At 39.2% G+C, this 14,504-nt stretch overlaps 1 protein-coding gene across 2 annotated transcripts in view; it reads left to right on the top strand.

The window, feature by feature from the left end:
* SEPTIN7 (septin 7) overlaps positions 1–14,504 on the top strand; it is a 101,815-nt gene that overhangs the window by 73,415 nt on the left and 13,896 nt on the right. For both annotated transcript variants that reach the window (XM_074945348.1, XM_074945347.1), the window contains exons 7-9: positions 4,797–4,893; positions 8,840–8,891; positions 11,465–11,590. In XM_074945348.1, coding sequence (XP_074801449.1) covers positions 4,797–4,893; positions 8,840–8,891; positions 11,465–11,590 — 275 coding nt within the window. The remainder of the gene's footprint in view (positions 1–4,796; positions 4,894–8,839; positions 8,892–11,464; positions 11,591–14,504) is intronic.

The following is a 14,504-nucleotide window of genomic DNA, read 5'->3' as shown; positions in this document are numbered from 1 at the left end:
GCTCCTCCCCAGTACTGCACATAAGTCTGTCTAAATGTCTTGAGATCTATAACCTTCACGCTCATCAGGCAATTCACCATGCACTTCTCCTGGACATCATAAACCCAACTATATGTTTATAATAATCAAATCCCCCATTACTATTGCCTGTCCCTTCCTAATAACAGGGATCCCCTCCCCTGGAGAGGTATCCTCAGTGCGAGAGGATGCCATGGCATCATCTGGAAGAAGGGTTCCAACTAAGGGATCATTTCTCTCCACTCCAGCTTGATGTTCTCCTTCCTCAAGACTTTCATCCTCCTCAGCAGCATAAAGGCTGTCAGACTGGGATGGGACTGTTCTGCTGTGTCCCGGAAAGTCTCGTCTGTCTACCACTTTGTCTCTCTCTGTCTCCAGTTCAGTCACTCTGGTTTCAAGAGCCTGTACTCTGTCTCTGAGGGCCATGAGTTGCTTGCACCAAATGCACAAACATGCCACCTCCCCACAAGGCAGGTAAACATACATGCTGCATTCAGTGCAATAAACTGGATAGCCCCCGACTCTGTTGCTCGACTTCTGCCTTGATTATTTTTAATTTTGCAGGGTTGTTTTTGTTCTCTGTATGTATATTTTTTTTTGAGTGGGGTGATTATTGGCCTAAGTTAGAGAATATTTATTAGGCGTCTCTGGCTCTCTCGCTCCCTCTCTGAACTCTCTCGCAAAAGTCCCCTGTTCACTAGCTCATCTGGTCAATTACAAGCTGGCTTTTTAAACCCCTGTTCTCCTTGAGTTAGCCCTGCCCCCTTCTCAAGAGATTCTAAGTATAAAAGGATGGCAGGCTAGAAACTTTTTAGGAAACTCTCAGCCTAGGCTCAACACACAGCCCAAACTATAAACTTCAATCAAGCAGGCATATGGCAAGCAAGCACACAACAAACTCACCCCAAGGATCACGTACTCACTCCTCCTTCACCTGGAGAACTCCCTCACTGAACTCCCCTGTTTGCTGCTCCTGTTCCCTAGCTCCTCTGCTTGCGAGCTGACTTTTTAAACTTCTGTTCTCCCTAAATTAGACCCACCTCCTTGTCAAGGGATGCTAAAGGTAGTAGGGAACGAAGGATGGCTGGCTAGAGCCTTGTTAGGAAGCTCTTACCCTTGCTTAGCAGGCCACTAAACTCAGGCCCCATCCTCCCCAAATAGACCACACAGAAACTTCACTCAATCCTGCAGATGGCAATTTTGTGGGAATTAATGACTTTTTCCTTTTTTTTGGAGACCATTTTAATGAGCTTTTGAATAATCTAACACCCTGCTTAAAAGTAGGGCTGTCAAGTGATTAAAAAAATTAATCGTGCTGTTAAACTATAATAGAATACCATTTATTTAAAATTTTTTGGATGTTTTCCACATTTTCAAATATATTGATTTCAATTTCAGTGCAGAATACAAAGTGCACAGTGCTCACTTTATTTTTAAATATTTGCACTGTAAAAATAAAACAGTATTTTTCAATTCACTTAATATGAGTACTGTAGTGCAATCTCTTTATAATGAAAGTTGAACTTACAAATTTAGAATTATGCACAAAAATTACTGCGTTCAAAAATAAAACGTCAAACTTTAGAACCTACATGTCCACTCAGTCCTATTTCGTGTTTAGCCAGTCGCTCAAACAAGTTTGTTTACATGTGCTGGAAACAATGCTGCCCGCTTCTTGTTTACAATGTCACCTGAAAGTGAGAACAAATGTTCTCATGGCACTGTTGGAGCCGGTGTCGCAAGATATTTACATGCCAGATGCGCTAAAGATTTGTATGTCCCTTCATGCTTCAACCACCATTCCAGAGGACATGCATCCATGATGATGATGGGTTCTGCTCGATAACCATCCAAAATGGTTCAGACTGACGCATGTTCATTTTCTCCATCTGAGTCAGCTGTCACCAGCAGAAAGTTGATTTTCTGTTTTGGTGGTTCGGGTTCTGTAGTTCCTGCATTGGACTGTTGCTCTTTTAAGACTTCTGAAAGCATGCTTCACACCTCGTCCCTCTCAGAGTTTGGAAGGCACTTCCGATTCTTAAACCTTGGGTCAAGTGCTGCAACTATCTTCAGAAATCTCACATTAGTACATTCTTTGCATTTTGTCAAATCTGCAGTGAAAGTGTTCTTCAAACAAACAACATGCTGGGTCATCATCCAAGACTGCTTTAAGATGAAATATATGGCAGAATGTGGGTAAAACACAGAGCAGGGGACATACAGTTCTCCCCCAAGGAGTTCAGTCACAAATTTAATTGACGCATTATTTTTTTAACGAGCATCATCAGCATGGAAATGTAAACAGACTTGTTTGTCTTAGCGATTGGCTGAAAAAGAAGTAGGACTGAGTGGACTTGTAGGCTCTAAAGTTTTACATTGTTTTGTTTTTGAGTGCAGTTATGTAACCCAAAAAAAATCTACATTTGCACTTTCACAATAAAGAGATTGCACTACAGTACTTTTATGAGGTGAATTGAAAAATACTGTTTTGTTTAACTTTTACAGTGCAAATATTTTAATAATAATATAAAGTGACTGTACACTTTCTATTCTGTGTTGTAATTGAAATCAATATATTTGAAAATGTAGAAAAACATTCAAAATATTTAATAAATTTCAATTGGTATTCTATTCTTTAACAGTGTAATTAAAACAGCAATTCATCATGAGTAATTTTTTTAATCGCGATTAATTTTTTAGTTAATCGCGTGAGTTACTGCGATTAATCAACAACCCTACTTAAAAATAAATTTTAGAATGAAAACTATAGTCAATATACATTTAACTCTTATATGATGGTTTATTACCTCCTTATCCTTCCAATCTGTCACCATTGTTCATTTCATCCACCTGTACATTTGTGAACTATGGCTGTATTCTATCTTGTCTGTACTGTGCGTAGCATAGTGGGTCCTTGAACTTTGTTTGGGGGTCCTGAGTGCTGCTATAATACAAATAATTTATTTAAAAGAATTTCCTATAGAATGTAGTAACTATATCCTGTGCTCAATCCCTTCTTTAAAAATATTAATCAGTGGTAGAGAACACTTCAGTAACACTCTTGTGTTTTGAACCAGTGCTATAGAATAATTGATAGGGTTTTGTTTTTTTTAAATAAGGAATAAACTTGGAGGCCCGAAGCATAGGTATGCAACAGCACAGGGTATGCTTACTACAGAGTTAAATAGAAGCACCCTCTCGTGATTGGTATGCTAAAACTGCAATTGAGGAGAAAAGCAGCAGAAAACCGAAAAGGGCCCTCAAAGTGTGAAAAGCTCAAACTTTTAAACAATTGAAAACCCTTGGTCCTTCTCTCATACGTCATTCCATCATATTTTGTTTCCCTCAGTCACTTTCCCCAGCTGTATTTCTTTTTATTCCCAATGGTTTAACAAGGTTCTTCTTCCTAGAAAAGATGTAATATTTTTGTTTGCGTTGTGTATTGAAAAGAATTGGAATGGGGAAGACCTAGGGTTCTCCCAGGATAAACACAAACAGATATAGGAGTTGATCTGGTGATGAATCTTGCTAGCCTGTAGAGCAGGGGTAGGCAAACTTTTTGGCCCAAGGGCTACATCGGGATTCCAAAACTGTATGGAGAGCAGGAAAGGGAAGGCTGTGCCTCCCCAAACAGCCTGGCCCCCGCCCCCATCTGTCCCCTCCCACTTCCTGCCCCCTGATTGCCCCCCTCAGAACTCCCGACCCATCCAATCCCCCCCCCCCCCCCCGCTCCTTGTCCCCTGCCGGCCCCCTCCTGGGACCCCCCGCCCCTAACTGCCCCCTGGGACCCTGCCTCCTATCCAGTCTCCCCTGCTCCCTGTCCCCTGACTGCTCCGACCCCTATCCACCCCCCTGCCCCCCGACAGGCCCCTCGGGACTCCCACCCCTATCCAACCCCCCCATTCCCTGTCCCCTAACTGCACCCCCATCCCCCCCAACCCATCCCCCCCCCCCCGGGACTCCCACGTCTATCCAACTACACCCCGCCCCTTTACCATGCCACTCAGAGCAGCAGGAGCTTGCAGCCACACCGCCGCACTGCCCGGCAGGAGTGGCGGGCCAGAGCGCTGGTGGCATGGCAAGGTGAGGCTACACGGGAGGGGAACAGCAGGGGCAAGCCTCCCCAGTTGGGAGCTCAGGGGCCAGGCAGGACAGTCCCGCAGGCCGGAAGTGGCCTGCGGGCTGTAGTTTGCCCACCTCTGCTGTAGAACGAAAAGCAGAATAGAGATAGGGGAGAGATGGGGTTAACTTTGTAAGATGTTGCTTTCAAGTAATTGACAGCTTTTCTTGTGTGTAAATTTGAGTTCTGCATCAGCCAAGGCAGCCATTTTTGATGGCAATAAACTCAAAAGTTATGAGTACAAGATTCAGTCAAAGCAAACATTATAGTAGCCATTAAGAATAGTGAATTGCATAATCACTGTAAAGGTTGAGAAATAACCAGTGATCAAAAGCCTGTACTCAGACTGGCTGACAATCCTTGTTAATCAGTACATGGTTTGCATGCTCTGTGGCCTATAAAATAACTGTGTGGTTATTTTTAAATCAGACTTACAGACCAGTCAGAATACAGGGAATTTCAAAGCTGGATAAATCTCCTGTAACTGGTACATATCAGTAATAGTACAAGCTTCCCTGAACTTTTGGTGAGCTGGATTACAGAATAATAAAACCCTACTTTGTTTTGTATTAAGTTTATACTTATGCTTTATTTCAATATCTTTAGGCAGAAGACACACATTGGTATTGAAAAATCATACTGTTTTTTTATCTTTTAGGACCGTTTACCTCTTGCTGTGGTAGGAAGTAATACGATCATTGAAGTCAATGGCAAGAGAGTCAGAGGAAGGCAATATCCTTGGGGTGTTGCAGAAGGTAAACTTTTTTTCAGTATTTGTAGCTTTTCTATTGTAATGTAAGTGCATTGGGTTATGAATAAATCTGCAGTCTTTGCTTCAAACATTTTAACTTACATTAAAGTATTTGCAACTGAAAACTTAATAAAACCTGCAGATTTTGTTCAGCAATGCTACAATTTGTGTAAATCATCCTTTTTCCAGCCTCAGAACAAATGCAGTCTTGCCAACGTTAAATGTTCTATAAAAGATATACTTAAGTTTTTTTGCTTGTGAATCATCTGTTCAAGACCCATGGAGGTATCTTCCAGTGAACTGTAATTAAACTGCAGTATCTTACTTTAATTTCAGTTCATACTTCATTACATAAACAAGATTATGCTTGATGTTCAGCTGTTTACTAGTGCTCATAATATTTCCACTTCAGTGTTGCAGAAATGTCCATATGGTTTATTACATAAATGATCAGTTTCCTAGTCTCTTGTTTCCAGGGGCTTTCGCATTAGGGATGTTTGTTTGATCATCTAGGCTAGAATAAATACAATTTAAAATTCCTGGGAGATCATCTTATTTTCACTAGACTATAATAAATTGTTGTTTTTCCTAAAGCCATTGACCCTAGAGTTGAGCATACTGAAAGTTTTCGTCTCGCATTGAGTTCAAAGATACATTTTCATTTAACAACCCAAATGCCATTCTCCGCTATGTAAAGTCTAATTAAAGTTTGATATTTGCTTTTTGTACCCGTTGTAAGTGGAAATAGGTATAGTTTGCTGCTTTAGTATAGATTTGAAGATAACTGTTTTTATGAGAACGATTATTATTTAATATTATTTGCCTGCTACATACCATTCATTCCCTCTTTGCATGCGTGATAAATATGGTACATGAAAACCCAAACACCGAGCCTTCAACAGCTGCCTTTGCGAAGTGAAGTTTTATTCTGTCTTTGGTTTGCATATGTATGCACCCAACTGCAACATACGTTGGAGTGACCACCATAGATTGTTGTACATTGTGTTTACCACAATAATTCTGATCTATAAACTTTATGAAGCAAATTTTTTTTAAAGCAGCTTAACTGTGAACCAAGTTAATGCAACACTAAACAAAACAGCATATTTTACAAATATGTTAAAGGAAGTGCTGCACTTCTTTGAAGTGCATGTCTGACAGGAAATGGGTTTTGGTGTAGAGTATAAAGCAGCTGCAGTAGAACATTGGGAGGGGGGAGGGGGCAGGGGGCAGGCTCTTGGTTTAGACATTTGAAATATTAAATGGTGCTACCGTTTTTACTTTAAAAACAAACTTTTATAACTCTCATTTGAGACTTGTCTCCTTGATCTATCTCATGAGAATATACCACCTATTGATAGAATGATCAGAGAAATCATACTTTATTGGGAGTATGATTTCACATGTTATATAAATGGAATGTCAAAGCAGAAATTAAAATTATTTGGAGTAAAATAACTGCAGAGTATAGATGTTGCATGAATTTGTATTAGAGGGTCACAAGCCTTGTTGCTTTTCTAGACTGAGCTTAGATAGCACACACCAGGGGCTCCTTGCATTCCTCCATTCCCCTCCGCAAGCTCCCTGTTCACATCCTCCCAATGCCAGGACTCTGTGATCCCCTTTCCCATATGCCAGAGTCTTTGTCTCCCCATATGCCAGGGGCTCTGTCTCCCATGTCCCCTTCTCCATACCATTGTCTCCCATTCTTCCCCCATTCCTCCTACTATTCTTACTACTTATCTTTCAGTCTGGTGGAGAAATCATTCACAGTGTCTTTCACAGTTCTTTGATCTATAAGCAAATACATTGGGTCGAGTGCATGGCCTCAATTTGCTCAGCCACTGTGTATTTAAATACATACTAAATAAAGGTGAAACAAGGAACCTGATGTCTTACAAAGATAATCAGTGGGGTGCAATTTTGCAGAATATTCTTTTGCAGTGAACTGTTCTCAGTAAAGTTATGTTTATGTCCTGGTCTTTGATGATATTGTCTGCTCAGTTAGTCTGACCACAGTGCAAGTGTAGAATTAACCTGAATCCATTAAATGTGCAGATCCGAGTGGTGGTTTGGGGGGTGGGGGGAAGAGGGTGAGCATCAATAACAACTCTGATCTGATTCAGTGTTTGCTAATGATTCTGGGACCATTAACAGTGGACACTAAGGTCGTTATGTAGATCTGCTGGAATTCCAGTCCTGTTGGAATTCTCCCATGGTTTACATTGCCATCCCATCTATAAACACAAACTCACCAGATATTGTATTCTGTAAATAAAGCTACACTTCAGATTCACAAGCAAAGAACTACATGTAATTTCCATTTTAGTCACTTATCAGTCTCGTACACTTGAGCAGTGATGTAATGGCCTACATCTTCTGGGTTAGTGTTCATCTATATAAATGTCTATAAATAGTTAACAGGCTCCTGATTTTCAAACTCTGTGTAAATTAGCAATTAAAATAGAACCATCAATTTTAGCATGAAATTCAGTGGGTATTTGTGTACTTTGATTTAATTTCTCTTTGGAAATCAGGAGTGCATTGGTATATTTGGGATTTTAGTAAACTGGCAAATTTTTGAAAGGGGATTTGCTGTCAATATATTATACTACATTTTTCTTTTACTGTAGGATTCTTTGTCCGATTACATAGTTCCTTTTTAATTTAAGAACTTTTGATTAATTGGGTGTAATTAAAAATTGATTTGGTCTTTCTGAAGTAAATATACATAATACACCCAACATTTTAAAAACAGGATTTTCCTGATCCTGGTAGACTTTGTTCTCAGGAGAGCTAACTTGGTGGGTGTGATGGAGCCTTATTTGGGGAAGAAGTTGGCAAATCAGGACACTGGGGACTAGGAAAATGAGTTTAGTCAGTTATGTGCTGATTGCCTTACCCTTGCTCTCTGGCGAAATCAACATATAGTCTTAAAGTTCCTGGATTGTTCAAATACCTTTACTCGTATGTAAATATTTTAAAAGTGATGAATAAAACTGTTCATTTGTGTCTGCTTCCAGTACTATGAAGTTCAGGTATTTTAGCTTCCAAAAATTAACTACTGTATCTGTTCAATTGGTAGAATTTACCTGGTACCAAATTTGATGTCACTTCACTTGTAAAATTGATTTTTTATTTTTATGTGGTAACATGGCAATCCAAAATTTATAACATATTCTATATGGAATTTGTCTCAGATACATAGTATAGAGTTCAGTGGCTCTTTGCAAACATATATATGGATGTCTCTTCCAGAATCATGATTAAATGCAATTGGGATTATTGCTTTCTAGTTGCATGGAGACACTGTCAACTTGAAATCTAATCAGCTTTTTAAGTGTAATTTAAAGTACTACATTTGTCCCTGAATTCCCCTACCAATTTATTTTACAATCATATTTTCTTATGATATATCTTAAATGTTTTTCTCTCTGTTGCACTGAGACTTACACAAGTTGGGAGACTTCGCCATGTAGAGGAAGCAGTACATTAAACAGCCATTTTTTAGTTAGTTTCATTTGAGTGTACACTAAAATTTAGAACTCTCTCGTCTTTGTTATAGTAATCGTAGATGCTATTTGTAACAATATAGTTGAAAAAATTAACACACTTTAAATTCACCTGTTTCATTTGGAAATTATTCTTCACTCTGTGCCCTGAGCTTTTGAATTATTATGTACTGTCCAACAGCTACTACATTTCAGTGGTAGGTTGAGTGATATGTTTTGCATATGTGTCTGTTAAGCTTTTTTATGTAATCTGGAATGAAAAGTATAAAATTCGCTCTGGGAAAAAAATATGGGGGCACATGTAGAGAAACAGGAGGTTTATACATAGGAAAACATTAATACTCAAATATATTCAATCTCAACATCTCCCTCTACCTTATGTATGGCACAAGTTTTGGTTACACTGTCTTAACTTACATTTTACCTTCTTCCCCACAGTTGAAAATGGTGAACACTGTGACTTCACAATTCTAAGGAACATGTTGATAAGGTAAGTAGTTTATGTGGAACATTGCACACCTATTGTGAAAGGAGTTCAGTTGAATATAAGAGAAGGAAACTTATGTTCTCTACCTCCTTATATTGTATATTCTTTTTTAAGGACATCTTTCACTCCTCTGCAAATGTTGAATATTGATCTGCTTTCTACTTCAAGTAAAAGTGCAGAATATTTACTTTATAATTCCAAGACCTCTTGCTTCATTATACAAGAATAATAGTCTCATAACATGTCATAACTTGTTCATCAATCACGATCAATGAAATGCGGCTATCTGACACAGCCTCCAGAATATATTTTTTCCTCTCTAATTGGCAATGGAAGTTTTGTCTTTGTCCCTTAAATATTTATAAGATTATTTGAATAGGTCAAGATTGAGCAGCTAGTGCTCCTGACATTAAATAGTGTGGATTAGAACTTGCTGGACCAATAACCTTGTTTCTATCCTAACATCAGTGACAGTGAAATATGCAGGAAATGAAAACAGAAATGCAGAAATGAAGCCCTCTTAGTACATAATACCTTTCAACTTTTTAAAAGTTTGCTAAAATGTAACAAGCCTATGGGAAAGAATGGCAGTAAGGGAAATTTGGATTAAAAGCAAGCTTTTCTATTGCTTTTCAGTTTTTTTCCCAATTCAAGTACAAGGCCTAAGTTCTGTCACCTGTGACTCAAAATATGCAACTCCTGCTGAAGTTACTAGAAATTGTGGATGTGTGTGAGGGCAGACTTTGAATCATAGTAAGTTAGGCTTGAACAAGAGTTTGATAATTGCTTAATACTTCTATACTGTCTTACTACAGAGAGTACTTGTGGAATAAACTGGTTGCTTTTTAACATATTAGTCCTTTGTTCCAAAGTAAAACCTTAGTCATGCAATATGATAAGGAATAATTAAAAAAAGTAGGCCACTCCCAAATTTCTTCTAACCCAACAAAACCCAGTACAATACAAATTCAACCATGCTGTCCTAGAAGAACAAAGTTTAATTAGCATGAAGTTGAGCAAAGGAAAATTTAGACTTGACAGTAAATCAAAGACTGATTATAAAATTTTCAGGGGAAATAATGGAAGATATGTAAAGGGATCAACTCAAAAAGGCTTGGCAAAGTATTAGCTACATTTAACACAAAGATCTTGTAATGGAGAGGGCTGGATTAGGTAGTTTTTTCTAATTCCTGTGGGGTGTGGTTTTTTGTTTTTGTTTTTTTTGTTTGTTTGTTTGTTTTTATTGTATGTAACATACATAGACATACTCTTGGGCATAATTTTGTTTAAACAAATCCTGAGCAAGTGGCAATGTTGATGTATTGCCTGCCCACTCTGTGTGTGGTTATTTTTTCCTGAAAATTGATAAAGCAACAGACAATTGAAGTTCTGTTCGTACTGATGTAATACTGTCTAGGCATTTAGTTTCCTACTTCCAGGATGGGTGTTTTCCAAAGTAGGATTTGATGTATTCCCTGTGTTAAAAGGTGATTGAGTCTCTCTGCCTTTTTTATCATGGGCAATTTTAGATTTATTTCCCAATCTCTTATAACAATTGCTGTTTGGCAGCTTAGCTTCACTCCAGAGGATTTTCTTTGAGCTGCTGAATGGATATTGTGAATAGTTGGTACTTGACCTTTACCTTGGACACACAAGAAGCACTACTTCTAAGCTTGAAATGTGGAAGCTCAAGTCAAGTTTGTGCTTGGAACTCTAACTTATTGCCTGACAAATGTTTAGATGGGACTAATGTAGCATTATTACAAGACTATAGAGCTATATTTCATATTGGTCCTCCTCATTTACAAGTTCACCTACAAAATATATTATATTTGTAAAACTTGTAATATTAACGTTTGGAATGCTGCAGTTCTTGGAGTAGTGTTCCTGTGGGTGCTCCACTTCAGGTGTGCCAGTGCCTTTGATTGGAGATTTTTGGTAGAAGTGTCCAGCCTGCACATGTGCCCCACACATCCTCGTGCTCCCCACAGAACCGCAGCCAATGGGAGCTGCAGGGGCGGAGCCTGTGGGTAGCTCACGGCGGAGCCTCCCCGACTCCTCCACCGCCTAGGAGCTGCAGGACCATGCTAGTGGGAGCCCCCCACCCCAAGGTAAGCACCCCCAATCCCCTGCCCCTAGCCCTGAGCACCCTACCACACACCCAAACTGCTGCTGCTGGCCCAAAATCTCTGCTATCAAAAATCTATATTCAAAGGCACAGGCACACCAGAACTGGAGCACCTATCAGGTGATGCATTTCGAAGAACTCTAGTTACTTTAGCAGGTGAGTAAGCTCTCGATTTTGAAATGCTATTCTGTGCAAAATATGCTGTCCTTTCTGTGACCCTGCCATCATTCATTAAGTTTGAAATGAAGGCATTTATATTGTTGCTCCCAGGAACAAGAATATTAAAAAAAAAAAAAAAGTTCTCCAATTCTCATTGTTTCGATAGGACAGAATAAATTTGATTGGATTATTAAATCTGCAAAATGAAGGTGATCTAATCTGATTTTCAGATGATGTTTGATATTCATGAAGAATGAACTCTGCTGATAGCCTGTACTTCTATTGACAGAACTCACATGCAGGACCTGAAGGATGTCACTAACAACGTACACTATGAGAACTACAGGAGCAGAAAACTGGCAGCTGTTACGTACAATGGAGTTGACAACAACAAAAACAAAGGGCAGCTAACTAAGTAAGTGCTTGTTAAATTTGTATCAACATTTGATGTCACCATTCTATATTTTCTACTTAATTTCAGTCATTTACCTCAAGTTATGAAGGCCTCATCTAAACACAATAGAGCACTAAAATTATTTAGTCAACATGTTTGCTAAACCTATACAATTGCTGTGTGTAAACAAGCAAGAAGTTTAATGTTCATTGTGATTCTTCAAAGCATATTAATCATTTTGAGAGTTTTTGGACATCAAGGTTTCTATTTCTGGGCACAACTTGCTCTTGGCTTTTGTGGTTTCTCTTGCTGATGGTGCTCAGTGCTTTGTTTTTGCGGAAGAGTGGATTTAATTATCTTTGTGTTTAGTAACTTTAAGAATAAAATCACACATTCTCTTCCCCATCTTCAGTGGACTCTGCTCAGTATTTTTCAAAGCCTCTCATCGTGGTAGAAAGCTTGTTAGTAACACATAGCAATCTTTCCATCTCCATACCTTTGTGAGAGGGAAGCTGCTAGGGCAGTATTTCAACCCCAACTGGTGCAGGAACAAAGAACTAAAAACTTTGGTCCCTTTTATGGTTGCACTTTGCATGCTATTCTAGTTAATTTTAAATTATGGAAGCATAAAATATAAATTCTGTTTGTTCTTCCTATTCTGTTTATATAACACATAAGTTGGCTATTTTCAAGAATTGTTAGATATCAGTACACATTTTAAAATTTTGTATATTCATCTATGTAATAGTGAAGACATAATGTGTCTGAGGGAGCTAGTGTCAAATTATTTCAGGTATTTGTTTTAAAAAATTATTCTTGAGGCAAGTTAGTCATGAATGGTATAATTATTTCCTTGATAGACTGAGAATAGCATTCCAATATATTATCCGAGTGCAGGGGTGCTATACAGTGACTGTCTCGCAATTGTACAGCTATTTCTCAGCGAGGGGTATCCCTGATCTCTGGCAGGGGCAGGTCGCAGTCTGATTTGTATGGCTGTTTCACACTAAGGGCTTGTCCACACTAAAAATTTTTACTGTTTGAATATGGTTCTGAAGGAATGAGTTAGCTGGCACAATGCTAAACTTGTGCCCCCTGCTACATTGACTGCCATGTAATAGAATCATGTCACCAAATCAGCTTTTCACAACCAAGTTCAAACACAGTAAAATTTTGGAGTGAAGAGAATTCCAAAGTAGAACCGCATCTGTACTTTGACTAGTCACGTTGTTACACACACGACAGAGTTTCTCACCTTGCCCAACCTGTTGTCACAACATCCTGCTCCACATCCTTTGAGGCTCTTGAGTGCTCACAGAGAGAGATTTAAAATTTCTTTTTAAAGTTTCTCTGCATTGCTGACAATAGCATAGCATGGTTGATTGAGCAGACAAGAGTCCAATAATACCTCCTCTTCTCATCCCTCAGATCCCTCAGGTAATTTTAGTGAGAAAATACCTTATGGGGTAGAGTGATTATGAAGAGAATTGGGGAAGAAGGGAGAGATGTAAAAGTTTGATTTGATATTTGAATTGGGCATGTAGCAGGGTGAGAGGAGAAAAGAATATAGTTAAGTGCAAAACCTTGAGGGTGCTTTCTCTTTGAAGTGGTAATAATATCCTGGACTGATAAGTTTCTGCCTTCTCCATGGGATTTATAAAGCTCGTTAGATTGTGGATGACATGTAAAGTTGCAACAAAAACAAAAGAAACTGATCACACTTATTTTGTTACGTAATTTTGGAGTTAATACCATTGCTTTTACAATAAGGGTCAAGTAAGGGGAAAACACTACATGTGCTTTGACTTCCAAAGTTTTACTTTTGTTGATCTCACACCTTTACCCTTACTTCAGTTTTGTCCCTCATCAGCAGATTTCTACTTGTCTGTGCCTCCAAACCCAAACTCTTTCATATGTTATGTAGTCCGAACACTGTAAATACTTAAAATGCAATATACAATTGCATTCTTTGTTCTTAATATTGAAAACTTTTTTGTGTGCTGCTTGCTACCGATTTTGTGTACAATATTCAGAGGTTCCAAAACCAATGTTACATTTCCTGCACTTATCATTTATCACTAAGGCTGCGAGTCTGTTGCGAATTCCGTGACTTTCCAGGACTTCTACAGTGGCAGGTGCAGCTGGGGCAGTCTCAGGCCACCACCCCCAGCAGCAGCAGGAGTTTGAGTGTGGGAGGGGGCTCAGGGCTGAGGCAGGGGGTTGGGGTACGGGATGGGGTGATGGCTCTGGGCAGCGCTTATCTCCGGGGGGACGTGCCAGCTGCTTCTGGGAACCGCACAAAGCCAGGTAAGGAGCCTGCCAGCTGCCCCCTCCCTCCCAGAAGCAGCAGGGGTCCCAGGTGCGCGCACACACGCACCCCCCAGCACCCAAGTTTTAGTCAGGGGTATATAGTAACAAGTCATGGGCTGGTCGCAGGCCGTGAATTTTTGTTTACTGCCCATGACCTGTCCATGACTTTTTTTACTAAAAATACCCATGACTAAAACATAGCCTTATTTATCACTAAGACTTTTGTATTCAGAGCAAGTGTTGCCTATGCTTTTAGTTCTCATGAGTGTCTGGATTAGAACTGATGTTATGGTCTTCTCTTTCAGAAGCATAGCTCATTATTTTACCTCCTGCCACCAAAACCATCCCAGTAACTTTACTACAGTCCCACCTGGTTTGGCCTTTGGGGCTGGATGTATTTATTAAAGTAAAAGATGCCCTTCTGAACATATTTCTCTGTAGGAAATCTCTTCAGTTTAGGATCCTGTTAAGAATCATAGCACTTCATTAGTGCATAGCTGAGGTAAATAAAGAGTAAATTTATATGCTAGTTGGCAGCTTGAGCCCTCAGTTCCATTCATCATGGAGCTACTGTTATCTACAAATATCTGATTCGGTCCTTGGAGACAACCAAAAAGATTTTCTT

This window comes from Natator depressus, chromosome 2 (assembly GCF_965152275.1).
Source record: "Natator depressus isolate rNatDep1 chromosome 2, rNatDep2.hap1, whole genome shotgun sequence".
NCBI classification, from domain to species: domain Eukaryota; kingdom Metazoa; phylum Chordata; order Testudines; family Cheloniidae; genus Natator; species Natator depressus.
The sequence above is the reverse complement of the archived record's forward strand: the minus strand, read 5'-3'. Positions and strand labels throughout refer to the sequence as shown.